Source organism: Salminus brasiliensis, chromosome 20 (genome assembly GCF_030463535.1).
Source record: "Salminus brasiliensis chromosome 20, fSalBra1.hap2, whole genome shotgun sequence".
Taxonomy (NCBI): Eukaryota; Metazoa; Chordata; class Actinopteri; order Characiformes; family Bryconidae; genus Salminus; species Salminus brasiliensis.
In genome coordinates, this window is record NC_132897.1 from 33,756,420 (window position 1) to 33,770,809 (window position 14,390).

A 14,390-nucleotide genomic window follows, 5' to 3' on the forward strand; every position below is an offset into this window, starting at 1 on the left:
AATTGTGACCGAGTACCTTTGGAATAATAATAAATCATTTTATTTATTTTTTTGTTTTGCAAAAAAATAAAAGGAGTAAAAGGAGAAAAAGGAGAATCAGCGTCAGATTATTTGATCATAATAAAGTTTATTTTATGTCATTTTAATGTTTTAATACATGTCTGCACTTTGGATTGATCTCCAACAGCACAGGACTCATTACACATTCCAGTATCATCAGCAAAACAACAGTGAGTTTCTGTTTCCTTTCTCTGGACAAGCTGGAAGGAGGAGTCGGAAAAACGAATGTAACGGGATGAACAAAAAAAAAGAAAAGAAAAAGAAAAGCAGTGATCAGCTGACGGGGAAATCCAGCTACAGTTCCCTACGTCACACATTCCTGACAAGGTTCCCAGATGGTTTTTCTGGATTATCAGAGTCTCCCTGGTCTGAAGTCTTGTCACTTGTTCTGCAGTTTAAGGCTGAAGATCCTTGGATGAGAAGACTCCTTGTAGAAGGTCTCAGTCCACCTACCAGACGTCCCCCTGCCTACAGTGATTGATTAGGAAAGCATGTGTGTATGAAAGCAGCTCAGATCCTGTTTAGATGTTTGTCTAGATCCACCCTGTAAACCACATTCCTCACCCTGATGATCAGGTAATCAGCTGACCGCTAAATGAAACCTGAAGCTTCCAGAGAAAATGTGCAGGTCATCGTTCAGCCTCCCCGAGGGAACCAAATGAGGTTCTGGTATAGAACTGTACAAAGACCCTGGTTTGGTATCTTTTATTTGTAGGTGTGGATGTGTTGTACATTTAAAGACGGTTGTAGCTACAACCAGCTTTGGGTGTTTTGCTGTTTGTCAAATCAGAAGCTGGCCTGTTTCAGCATGGCAGATCGCTCCTCTCTCTTTGGAAGTGGGATATTTCCTGTGGGGAGAAACAGAAGTTCAAGTTCAGAGATGGCACAAATAGCAGTGAAACAACAGACAAGACCGAGTATAGAAAGTGTAAGATAAAAAAGAATAAATTAGAAGCTTGTGTCGAAGCTTGATAACATAATAAAAATAAAACTAAATAAATAATGAAACTAAATAATATAAAAATGGTGTGCAATGTAGAGATTTTAGAACATTTAGGCATTTAGTAACAAATAATAATAATAAAATCATAAGTGAAAAGTCCTGTGTGCGTGAGGTAGTCCTAACTGTGACCCTGGTTAAGAGTACGAATGGCTTGTGGGAAGAAGCTCCTCCTCATCATCATCATCATCTCACCTGGCCGCAACAAGGACTCAATAATTCAATACTCCCAGCAGTTCCATTCCCTCATTTTTGCTGGGCAGTAAGACAGTAGAGGCCTGTGCATCTGCTAAACTGATAGCCCACTGGCTTCTGTGGTAAGTGAGCCATGGGTTGGTGCTCTGGGCTAATTGCTCAACAGGGATTACAATTCAATTGCCACATTTGATGTAATTTGTAGACTGCAGACTTCCATCTCCACAGATCTGACACTGAAAGCCCGGATAAGTTCACCTAACTTGAAACCTTTGAGGCAGCGGTCAGTCGGCCAGCTCAGCTAGTTTAGCTGTCCAGCTATCTACTATGTCAACCATGCTATTGGTAAGCCCACAGTTGCCTCATTCTTACCTGGAGGTGCCACAAAGTACTCCTCCACCGTGTTCCTGGAGAGCCGGAGGAGCTCCTCGGCATGGTCTCCTTCCCTCACTGTGTCTTCTCTCAGATACAAAGTTCTGGTAAAAGAGACGACCGACAAACACAGAAAGTTAAAAACAAAAAAACAAAACTGATCTCTAGAGCAGAGCAACAATGCTGATGTAGGATGGCAAAATGGCCAGAATGCATATCAAATGTATATGGACAAAAGTATTTGGACACTTCTGAAATCAAGTAACTGTCTCCACATCTCCAGGAGCACTGCTGTGAGGATTTAATTGCTTTGAGGTCAGGATGTTGGATGATCACCACCCCACCTTGTCATCCCCAGCTCATCCCAGAGATATTGGATGGAGCACCAACCGCCATTCCAGAGAAGACCATGTTCAATGTAACGACCCTCGGTCCAACTCAAGGTTCATAAGGCCGCTCACCTGTCTTCTAGCACCGAATCCATCGGCTCCACACCCTCAGTGTTGACGACGTGAAGCTGGTCTGCGAACCGGATGGCTTTCTCCAGACAGTCCACGCCCTCCTGATTTTCAAAGTCCACCAGAGCGAGCCTCTCCAGCTTATCCACAAGGTCTGGGGAGACTTTGGTGGGCTGCAGAAGAGACAACATGACGTTTAGCTTTCACGCTGTTACACAGTGAAGTGTAAGGTAGGAACCTGCGTGAGTGTACCGGACTCCCACGAGGAGAACGTTGGAGATGTTCTAATGGAGAACCACCACAATTTTCAGTAGGAATGTTATTAGAGTTTATTCTAATATTACTGTTTTACTATTGATCATTCAAAATTTCCAGGATGACATGCAACAAGTAAGGGCTTAAGAGAGAGAATATGAAGAGGATGAAGGTTTTGGTGGTGTGTAAAAGAAACATACTGGGGGAAGCTGACTCTCGGCTACTGGCTCCCAGGTGGGATGCTGGGGGACCTGCAGAAGAACACAGGCTGTAGTTAGTCACCAGTCAAAGATAATGAGAGGAGACCTCCGTATAGGTCCCCGAGCTGCAATCTCGACTAACTAACTCTCTTTTAAGGCCCCATATCACAGAAAGCAGTATTTCCCTTGATATGAAAACTAATCCACATAAGTGACCACAGAAACAGGCTCATTTGCTGGTTATGGTGGAATTTCCTTAAAACTTAAACCACTACATTGATTATTGTTGTAATTCAGGACACAAACTCTGTTAATTTATTCAATATTTGAGTTATCAGTCCTGTTTACCTTTGAAGACAAAGCAGAATGACCTGAGCTCCGGATCGACCCCCAGCGGCACCACTCAAGCCTCCCGCCCGTCGTCCTGGCGCCGTGTGCGGCCAGCGTGGATACGCAACACCGAGGCTGCGAAGGCCTCCGCGATGTAGCGCTGCGGTCGCACAGCGTCGCCATTCCTCTCTGCTTCTCCGAGGAGCTGCGAGGCAAAGCCAGGCTGCCGTGAGGGTTTACGGAAAGGCAGAGGAACCTGCATCTGTTCATACAGCCGGGAAGCATGGCCACACTGAGCCGTGTCACGTTCCCGGAGGACAGGCAGCGCTGCGGGGAGCCGGGGGCTGAGCTCAGCCGGGCCGGCGGAGCTTCATGTGGTTTGCGGCGGGAGGCGCTGTCGAAGCCCGGATAGCTCAGTCGGTAGAGCATCAGACTTTTAATCTGAGGGTCCAGGGTTCAAGTCCCTGTTCGGGCGGTAGCTTTTTTTGTTTGGGTGTTAAAATAACACGTTTTACTGGTTTAAACGTAGAGAAATAAGTAAATTACATGAAATAAGTGTTCAACTTATGATCTCTACTAACCTGCAAAAGTTTGTGGACACCCCTTCTAATGCATGCATTCAGCTACTTTAAGTTGTACCCTCCCAAATGCACACTCTCACAGCTTGTCTAGTCCCTGCAGAGAAGAAATACTGCCAATAGAATAGGACTATCTGGAGCAGATGTTGGCTCCATGCTGCCTAATGCTAGGCATGGGCTATAGAGGGGTACGAAGCCCCCCGGCAGCATTGAGCTGTGGAGCATCGGAAGACACCTGTGTGTCTGGAGTGATGAATGGTGCTCCATCCAATACTTTTGGGAGGAGTTTGGGATGAATGAGATGGGGTGGTGACCATTATCATCAGCATCATCATCAGCATCATCATCGTCATGAGCTGCAGCATCCAGCATCCTGACCTCAGCAATATTCCTCCAAAATCTAGTAGACCCCTTTCTTCCCTGGACAGTAGAGATTACAGTTACTCCAGCCAAAGCAAGGATAAGCTCTTTTTTTTTTAATAGACTTGAGAGTCTTCAGAAGGAACAATGAATACGCAGGTGTCCCAATACTTTTGTCAATGTAGTGTATTTGCAGGAGGCAGCAGCAAACAGGCTGAGGGGCCTTCATTTGATATATTTTATTAGTAATTGCAGCTGACCCTAATTACACTAACCAGGGTTACCTAACCTGTCTTGTGGGCCGTTCCCAGTATACCAGTGGTCTGTACCTACCAAAAAATCCATGACCTGTGGGGTGAGTCCATGCCTCGCCGGGTCAGAGCTGGTTAGACGGTATGAGCGGGATCTGCACAATATCAGGGAGGTGTTTTTTCACTTCACTTTTAGTTCTGCCAGTTAACCCACCCCTTTCGTAGCAGGATCGCAGGGCAGCTGACGGGCTCTGAGGGAAGCGCCGGGTCTCCAGCTCTTCCACACCAGCTAACAGACGCTTGTGCCGGCCAACACCGCTGTAAGAGTGATGAGGGAGGAGAGAGAGAGCTCCATCTACCCACGGCCAGTTGTGCTCTCTCTGACTCCGGCTGCTGATGGCAAAGCGACATGGCTCGGGATTCGAACTTGCGACCCCCCAGGACATAGTGGCAGCGTATTAGACTGCGAGGTAGGTGGTTTTGAGGCAATATTAACCAAAACACAGCTGGTTAAACTGGTCCTGTATGAAGTAATTAATACTTTCATTACTAATTACATATTACATTTATGTTTTTGGTTTAGAAAACTGCACAAAGACGACAAGTAGAGCTCAGGGAACAAATAAAACTCCCTAAATGTACAAACTGGGCCCTTTTAATTTAGCTGAAATCATGATTAAGGCTTTGTCGCCCCTCTCTGGCACTCATAGAAACTGAACTACTGAATAAGGAGCTCTTTGGTACTCTGTTTTTTTTTAAATAATAATAATAATAATAATATTAATAATAAAAAAGCTGAAAACGTTAGGCCCAAGAACGGATATTCATCAGACGATTGTGAAAATAATAACAATTCCATTTTATTCCTTTTTTTTTTTTTTTACAAGCAAGCTTACTATTTAATAATATTAATCATAATAACAATAATAATAATAATAATAATAATAATCAACCACAATGTAACAAGGGTTAGCTTTACATACAAAAGCCAGGACAAAATGAATACATTCAGATATAAATAAATAAATAAACAAAAACAAACAGATAAAGCAAGATTTACAAAAAGATTAGTTGTTTAACACACAGCGGTCTGCTTTTTCACGCAATGAACCAACGATATTCAACGCAGGACAATTCGAGACCATTCATAAAGCGCAGCCTAGATTACAGATTACAGGAAGTACTGAGGTTTACAACGCTGGAGACTTCAGCTTCAACCGCACTGTTTAACATGAGCCGCCTACTGGACTCGAGCACTACTGGGTGTCGGACTAGTCCGAATTTTGGCCTTCGGGTTCGAGTCCAGGGGTGGAAAACGTACACAGAACTGCACTTAACAAGGGAAATCCAGGGAGTCAATCAGGGTGGAGCTGGAGTAAACTGGTCTGTTCTAGAGAAACTTGCCCAGTCAGAACCGGTAAAAGCTCCCTCACAGAAAGTTCTTCACCTGATGATGATGATGATGATGAAGACACCGATGTCTGAGACACTGTTGTACCACAGTTTGGAGAAGAGTTCGGTCTACACTGAGTTTTTAAATTTGCATTTCAGTGAAACGGTGGAGGGATACATGCTGCAGGGTGTAGTGCAGCAAAAAGTAGTTCCCAAAGAAAACTGATTTGTTCAGATTCTCCACTATTTTACCACAATCATCATCATCATCATCATCATCACTCCATATAACACTCAGAAGACTCGTGTAGCTTCTTTGGTGGGTGTTTTGATAGTTAATGAAATGGCCATATTGGTGTTGTCGTCATGGCGACTGATGTCCGGTTCCATTAATTTACCACCGCAGTAAAGAAATCCGAGTTAGTCAAGTTTCTCTACAACAAACAGTTTCACATCAAACAGCAGAAATGTTAAAAACAGCTAAAAATTTATTTTTGGAATGTTTAATGTTAATGTTTAAGTTTCTAAGTTCAAAACATTTAAATATTAAAAATTAAACAGTAGATGTTTTAACAAATGCTAAAAGTCAATTTTGCTAAGTTTTGGGCAGTTTAATTTTACACTGATATGGATTTAGTTTGCTGTTCATCTTAAAATATCAAATAATTCTTTATCTACTATTTCTCATTTTTGAAATAGTTTCAAAACCTTTTGGATTAATTAACTTCTTTCTAGATGTTTGAGTTGACTTGTTTTGAGTTATTGATTCTGTTGAAAATGTTTTATGTTGATTATAAATGTAGCTTTTTAAATCAATTTTTTTAATAATTCAGTAAATGTTGATATGCTGACAATTATTTATTCTTTGAAAATATCTATTTTATATTAGCAATACACAAAATATGTATTTCAAGAAATGCTACATATATTTATGTTTGTTTAAAAAAAACCCAATGCAGACAATTTAGAGTTGTTTTCAAGAAATAACTGCAGATCATTTTTGCTTTTTTAGAGAAATTATGCTTAAAACAAAGAAATGTTTATGCCAAGGCACTTTCTCTACTCAAGCAAGTACAAACATTTAACCTATGTGAAATACAGCCAGAATTGGCGATTTACGGGGTCCAAGCACATTTCGTAAAATTGGGTCAAATGACTGTAAACTCTGTGATGATCTGACAAATATGCACCACCCTGAATAAAAAAAGTATTCTTGATTACAGATCAGTACAGGTTTTCCACCCCTGATTATTACAAACTTTTTTTATTTCATTACTCATTTCAAGGACTTGGTCTAGAAGGCAAAACTCTGACTATAATAACTGATGTTGGTGGACTAATCAAGTACTGAGCAAATGGGAGGTCTTGGCTTGGACCTCACTGAACAACTCCTTTGGGGAAAACCCAGAAAACCCTGGCATTTGGACCCAAAAAGCTGAGAGCGACTCAAAGACAGCACCGGAGGACAATACAGGCCACCAGAAATCGACCAAGCAATACAGTTAAGGCCACACTGTAGACAGGAAAGTACCCCATAATGCAAAAATAAATAAGAGCACTGTTAAATAGAATTTCTCTGCTTCCATTCAGAAAACGGTGTGACTGCTAACGCCACGGTTCGCAATATATTCATCTCTATATATATATATAATAAATATAGTATATATTCCGATTATACATGGAAATAAGCTTTCTGAAATGTCTTTTTTAAATAAAGTCACAGTAAAGTCAAAACACACATAGGCAGCCAAGGCCCTGCAGTGGAAGGTACTGAACATTGGCAAACAGACTGAATGACTATGGTAGTGGTAGCATTCTTAACAAGATCTTGGCTGGTCCACCAATACACACATACATACATACATACACACACATACATACACACACTCACGCAAGGTTTCCTCAAAATGCAATAGTAATACCGGTTCATCATCACTAGTGAATGACTCTGTGGATCAGGACTGAGCACTGACAGAAGGTACTGGTTTGGTGACCACATTGACTTGGATGGAGGTCCAAAAGCAAAAGCTTGAAGAGCTAGGTGGAGATATGTTTACCTTGTATCCCCAAAAAACAAACTCTAAAGGCGGTACCATGACGCGACAAACACATACACCTATACGCAAATGACCTTTGTTGCTAGAGCTCCTGGAGATCTACCATCCTGATTCACCAGTGATTCTTCTGAAGCTTCTCAGATTGTAAATTGTGCATCTGACTGTGGTCCAGCGATGTTCTACACCCTTAGAAACTGGAAACCATTCCAACAGATTTCATTTGTTGCTTTGGTGACGTTTTCGGGTATTTGTGTTTCTTAAATTAGGTTTTTAAAAATTATTATTATCGTAACTGTGTCAAATTAGTAATAACAGAGGGGGGAAACAACAGCGAATAGGGTAAATCAAGTGTTGCTGACTTTTTAGTGCTTGGTTACAATGCAAATATTATATCTAGGGAATTTAGTCTAAAAACTTGTTTCTAGAAATTCAGAAACTTTCAAAGTAATGTAAATATATATTTTGTAGCCCCCCCCCCATGAAATTTAGCTTTTGTTCCAAATGATAAAGTATAATTATTTGTATAGAAATCATGCAAATAATTTGGCTTTTTAAATGTAAATAATTAGCTAAATAATCTGACAAATAAAAATAAATATCTAGAATTAAGTTAACTAATCCCATTAATATTCGTGCAACAACTTTAAAATGAGATATAATGGGTATTTAAACTAGCTTTAAGATGATCTGAAATGATACTTTTTTAACAGGATTTTGGAATTTAATTCTAATTTACTCTGAATTATTTGCGCATAAATGTGTTATGAACTGAAAAATATGACCTATTGGAAAGTGATTTTTTTCTAGTCGACTTTTATAAATGTTTGTCATTACAGAACTGGTGAAAAAAGAAATTACGTTTTCAACTTTATAATTTTATGAAATAACAAAATTTGTCTGCCTGTGGAATGAGGTGCTTTCTCAAACAAGATAGTGACTGTATTTGTATACTAAACTTATAAACAGCCATTTCAAACAGAAATATTAGATATATTGACTAGATGTAAGATTATTTATTTAGAATATATAATATTTTGTGAGGCGCAGCCCTCAGGAATCGCAGATCTCCAGTTCTCTAAACCGAATTTTGACATACGATCTTTCCACAGAAGCACAGTTAGCTAAGCTGAACTAGCTAAAGCTCTCATTTAAAAAGGCAGTTCAGGTTCGACTCCGAATGTACAGTAGTGGAAGTGTCACAGTCTGGCACAGTCTAAAGTTAAAATTGCACCATTAGCATAAAATTGCCTTCAATAGCTAATCGCTAAATATCACTAACTCTGAAACTAACGTACGAATAGAGCCACACTTTCACATGTTAACTACACTTTAGGAACGCAAGTAGCAGCATAGGCTCATCACCAAAACTAGTGTGTGGGTTTTTTTGTTGTTGTTTTTTATAACCCGCTGAACCCGATTCGACAGGTGAAGGTGAGTTACACTGGCTGGTTTATGGGAGGTTAGCTGTTAGCTGTTGGTTCCTTGTGCTAAGCTTTCGGGACACTGGGCGGTCGCCTGTATCCTGCTGCAGTACAGGGCGATGGAGTGTTCTGGCGTGGCGACGGAGGAAGAGGGGGGTGGCGCACTCCCGGTTACTTGTTCTCGATGAGCGTCTGCACTTTACACACCAGGTCTCGGGCCATAGCGAGGACTTGCTTGACATTGTGGTGTTCAGCCATTTCTGGAAAGAGACATTGAGGAAATTCATGGAGCGGAAATCAACAAGATTTCTACTAATATTTCTTACAAAAAAAGAAATTAAAGCAGCAATATGCAGAATTTTATCTCAAAATATCTGCTTCAACATCATGTTGATGTCCCACTTGACTGTAATGGGGAGAACTGTGCCGCTATCGTCGCTATTCTGGGCTTGGCACGCTGCTAACAGCGCTATGTGACTCTGGTGAAGCTGGACAACAATTACGAGCACTGCGTAACGCTGCATTACATTTATGTACAATCCTGTAATCGTACTCTACCACCTCAGGTCACATGCTTTTTTCACTTCCAGTGACTGTTCTGTACCTCTCAGCCTGTCCAGGAATGCATGTGTACAGCGTGTCCTTTAGTGGAGGATCAAAGGGCTCTGTAGGGGGAGCCCAAGAGCAAGAAACACCAATTCTCGCATTATGCAGCTTTAACTAATCTCGAAGCACAGCAGTGGCTCTAGAACTGTCTTTATTTGTACAGCCACTCTGCAGGGTTACCGTTGAAGAATTTGATGATGTCCGTGAAGTCCATGTTGTTTTCCAGGATGATGTCCCTGTAGAGCTCGACCAGAGCCAGGGCAATGAAGAGCACGAAATGACCAGACGAGGCGTACTTTGCTGCCCAGATGGTCTCCCACACTGCAAACACGTCATCATACACCAGCTCTGAAGATCAGGAGAGAGAAATAGGACAGCACTTACATATTTCATATGGATTTTACAGGCCAATGAAACATGAGGAGAAACGGTGGGGAAATAACGACCACCAGGTTTCGTCCAGCCAAGGCTGTCAATTATTTTATTCCTAGGAGTAGCCCCGCCTTCTTACAATAGAGCAGGGTTAAAAGGGTTAAAAACTGAACAGTATTAGCACAGGGAGAACTAACTGCTGGAATATAGAGACACGGGGGATGGGAAGACTGCAACTGCCAGCAGAGGCGCTAGACCTGTGGTTGCTTCTCTTGCAGTTATTGATTCCGCCACATCCTTTTGAAATGAAAGGTGTATTAAAGTCAGAGACTTTAAGGTAAACCTTTAGGGACTCTGAGGTATCTAATGTATCAGTACCACAGTTTTACTTTTAGCACAAAAAAAATTAAAAATATATGTCGGACAAAAATGTCCATCTTTGTATCTACTGGCTGCATAATGGTGTGGAGTGCTTGGACCCTGATGATTGCCACTTGCTATGTAATTGAAGGACGGACTCTCCTCTTATACCACGAGTCCGAATAAATCGACGTACTCTACGTCAATCCTGAACAAAAGCTACGTGTTTTATGTGAAACCTGTTACCTCGTTTGAAGTCTAGGAGAAACCAGCGATAGCAGAAGTAGAAGTGGGTGTAGTCACCGTTCTGGTGCATCAGCTCAAAGAGTTCTGAGTCCAGGATCTGCAGGGAGGAGAGCAACAAAGGTCAGGGGTAGAATTTCAAAATCAAGGCAGTTCATGAATTCGGTGCAACACTGGAAGCTGTGCTTCACCTGGATGAGGGATCTCATGTTGGCAAAGTGAGTGTCCATCGCTCCTCCGTGTGGAAAGTTCTGGTTCATCCTCTTCATCAGCTCAGTGAAGCAGCTAAACGCCAGAGCCTCTGAGCACCCGATTGAAAGGGAAAATGAAAAACGTATTTAAATAATAAAAGTATGAATCTAGTACAGTCATAGGAAAGAAAGCTGGAATGGAACGATATTGACAAGTTAACAAAAGCCCAAGTCAGCTCTGAGAAACTGCAGTTATTGTTTGACGTATTTCTCATATGTGGCTGAAAAGCCTTGTTTGGAGACTTGGATTTAAGATTTTTTGTTAAAGCAACACAGTATATTTCTCTTAAAATAGCAGATGTGATACTCCACTGACTGTAACAGGGACAGTAGAGACAGTACACATTGTCCTTTCACTTTCAGAGACAGTTCTGTAATTCTTCACTTATGTGGAAATGCATAGAAAATTACACTTCCTGACTGGAGGGGGGAGCCCAAGAGCAAGACATACCAATTCTCCATAAGGCTGCTTTAATAATAGACAGGCGACTGGACAAAAACACATGGAGAATGCAGAGGCCAAACAAAAGGAGTTACATTATACACCAGGGGTGGGGTGGTCCATTCCGGTCCTGGAGGGCTGGATTCCGGCACAGTTTTTAGCTCACCTGCTAATTACCAGGTTCAGTAGATCTGTTAGAGCAAGGACAATCAGCAAACTGTGCTGGACTCCAGCCCCCCTCTCCCCACCTCTGCTGTACACTGAATACAGACAAGAAACACTTGGGAACAATGACGAGGGGGTGGAGCTACAGAGTAGACAGCTGAGGGAAATGACAAAGGACAGAGGATAGGCCAGGAACAAGAGTGAGGGGAAAAAGACTGGACAAAGGACTGAACCGATCAAACAGGAGACTGTACAGAGGACTGGACAGGGGACAAGACAAGCAGCTGGACATGGATAATGTAAGTTATTGTTATTATACTTGTAGAGTTCAATGTAATTGTTAGTAAGCTGGGATCAGAGCGGTGCCCCTGACGCAAAGAGGGTTAAGGGTCCTGCTTAAGGCATGGAGCCCACAACCACGTGATCAATATAACCTAGCACTCAGGTGACTGGAGTGGGGACAGGACTCTAGATGAGCGTCTGGTTCACCCTAGTCAGCTCAGAAAGATAGTGATGACGGCTCACGTCAAAGCACACACACTCACACTCACCGTCGTCCAGAATGACCAGCAGAGGCGCCAGCAGGTCACACATGCCCTGGACGTAGCCGATCTCCAGATGCTGCCAGATGTAACTGTTGACAGAGATTACGTATGTGGAGAACCAGAAAAATAAGCAGCCAAGCTTGGCTCAATAGTCAGCGATTAGCAGCAGCGATTGGCTGTAGCGACCCCCGTTAAGTGTAATTATGGTGTGTAAAGCCTCTGCGACATTACTGGGCCTGAACGCGTCTCTAAGTTCTAAAAATAGTAATAATACTATTAAATATTGAAACTATATACTGAAATTAATAATAATATTATTTATATAAATTGTAAAAAAAAATTGTTTTTTTTTGGGGGGGGGGGGGGGGGGGGGGTACAAAATCTATTGAAAAACACCATCCAATTTCCTAATATACTGAAAATGAATGAGTGGGATCCCATTGACAATATTTGACTATGTCAAAAGTATTGCAAGTGGGATGTCCAAAAAAGCAAGATTTGTATGCTATGATACTATTTGCGCATGCTACCCATCTCTGGGTATTATCTGTATATCTGTATTAAAAATGATAACATTTCCACTGCCCAAAACCCATGTAAAAAAGGAGAGTCAGATCTCAGCTTTGGTGCAAGAAAGAAAGAGCTGCTCTTAGTTTTGTCCTATCTTGCATCAAAGCTGAGATCTGACTCTTCCATTTCCAGTATATTCCAGTGTACAAAACACATGGGTTTTGGTACAATGTGAAGACTGTGGTTAAACCCACCTGCACATGATGTTGCGAAGCTTCTCCAGGTTCGCTGGGGTAAAGTACCAGTAGTTCCTGTCGCACCTCTGCACGTCCTTCTCGATACGGTGCAGGTTCAGAGTGTACATGTCCAAAAGCTCCTGCTGCAAACAGCAAACGCCACATATACACACAGTACCGGTCAGTTTGGACAGTTCGCCTGACTGGATGTATTAACCTGAACCTATCGGCACCGTGGTCATCATGGGATCATCAAACATCTTGACCTCACTAATGCTCTTGTCGCTGAATGCAATCAAATCTAGTAGAAAGCCTTTCATTAAAAGAACAAAACAAAACAATAAATAAGCAGGTGTCCCAATACTTTTGTCCATATATTGTATATGGATAGATACTCTGTCACTTTCATGACTTCCTAGCATAATAATATATAATATGATCAGGAAAAACGAATGCCACCGTATGCGTACCGAGTAAGTGGTCCCTATGGAGGAGACCGGTGATGTGGCTCCGGTTTTGTCTCCAGCTACAGCGAGCGAATCAAACTGGGGGTAGAGGCTCTCCATCTCCGGTTCCTCGGACAGGACAGACTCCGTGCCTTCAGGGCTGCCTTTAGAAGCCTCTCCATCAGGTCTGAGCTCCGGCATGGGCGCGGCTGTGCCTTTGCCTCGGGTGTGATGTTGCCTGTCCCAAGCTGGAGCAACCCTACCCGAGGGGATGTCCTCCATCTCGATGGCTGAAGGTGACTCGTCCGACGGGGTTTCGCTCATTTTACGTGTACTGAAGGCTTCGAACACTATGGGCACCACGGTCTCCTCCACAACAGGGGCACTCCTGGCCTTCTTGTAGGTGGCCTCCTCCTTCAGCTCCTCTTTCCCAGCTGGTCGGGTTTCGTCCGTTTTTGGTCTTGCCCCCATCGGATTTTCTCCAGCCACCACTCCCTCTGATACTAGTATTTTCCTTGAAGTGACGGCGCTTAGGGACTCCGGAGCTACTTCTGCAGGAATCTCGACGATCTCTGAACCGCTTGACAACTCCTCTTTCTCTGTCGAAGGTGGTAACGTCTCGTCCTCCACCGCATCAGACACTCTGACTGCTTTGGACCTCCTTCCCTCTTCTTCAGGATCTTGGGAGCTAGACTCTCGCATTGGCTCTGCTCCCAAAGCAGAGGCTCTTGACAGTTCATCTTCCTTTTGAGGAGCTTCCGCACCATCTACCGTCCCCTCCTTGTCCTCTGAGGAACCATCAGTGGTCTCCGTCCTCTCCGTCCTCTCAGTATCAGCCCCTTCAGATCTTTGGGATCCTTTGGTTTGGTTTCTCTGGATTCCGTTCTTGTTTCCCTGCTTCGCTACAGTTTGGCTTGAGGCTTTGGCACTCAGCTCCTGCGCCCCGCTGTCCTCCGTGCTGAGCGAGTCCGAGTGCCCAGAGGTCACTGAGAAGTTTCTGGAGGAGGGGTGGCCCGAGTCAGGTGAGGCATTGCCGTTCTGAGGTGTCCCGTTGGAGACTCTGGGGACTCGCTTTACCTCGTCGCTTTTGGGCTCGGTCTCGATCTGGTCGGCCTCCTCAACAGACTCGAACACCTGGAGAAAGAAGCCAAAGGGAAGCCGACTACTCCGGGGGAAGGGGCTTAGGGAAGTGAAGAACTAGCAGGGACAGTGTGGGGGTAGGGAACGCCTGTTTAGAAGCAGCACCAGTACGCATTCCAAACATGCAACACGATCCAGTGTTTAC

At 43.1% G+C, this 14,390-nt stretch overlaps 2 protein-coding genes and 1 non-coding gene across 3 annotated transcripts in view; 1 reads left to right on the forward strand and 2 right to left on the reverse strand.

The window, feature by feature from the left end:
* Positions 1-107: 107 nt before the first annotated feature.
* On the reverse strand, positions 108-3,299 carry gatc (glutamyl-tRNA amidotransferase subunit C). Its single transcript, XM_072664664.1, has 5 exons — positions 2,889-3,299; positions 2,541-2,591; positions 2,089-2,258; positions 1,628-1,731; positions 108-908 (listed from the first exon to the last, which is right to left on the reverse strand). Exons 1-5 carry the CDS (start codon positions 3,297-3,299, stop codon positions 847-849), a joined length of 798 nt encoding a protein of 265 aa, XP_072520765.1. The 3' UTR covers positions 108-846.
* trnak-uuu (transfer RNA lysine (anticodon UUU)) lies at positions 3,273-3,345 on the forward strand. Its single transcript has one exon. It is a non-coding gene; the product is annotated as a tRNA-Lys (tRNA).
* Positions 3,346-4,989: 1,644 nt separating this feature from the next.
* The window catches only part of sgsm1a (small G protein signaling modulator 1a), a 57,509-nt gene continuing 48,108 nt past the window's right edge, over positions 4,990-14,390 (reverse strand). Inside the window, exons 19-25 of the mRNA XM_072664452.1 lie at positions 13,130-14,239; positions 12,678-12,802; positions 11,920-12,002; positions 10,702-10,811; positions 10,514-10,610; positions 9,716-9,883; positions 4,990-9,189 (exon numbers count right to left, since the gene is read on the reverse strand). Of these exons, the coding sequence (XP_072520553.1) occupies positions 9,101-9,189; positions 9,716-9,883; positions 10,514-10,610; positions 10,702-10,811; positions 11,920-12,002; positions 12,678-12,802; positions 13,130-14,239 (1,782 nt within the window). The 3' untranslated portion in view covers positions 4,990-9,100. The remainder of the gene's footprint in view (positions 9,190-9,715; positions 9,884-10,513; positions 10,611-10,701; positions 10,812-11,919; positions 12,003-12,677; positions 12,803-13,129; positions 14,240-14,390) is intronic.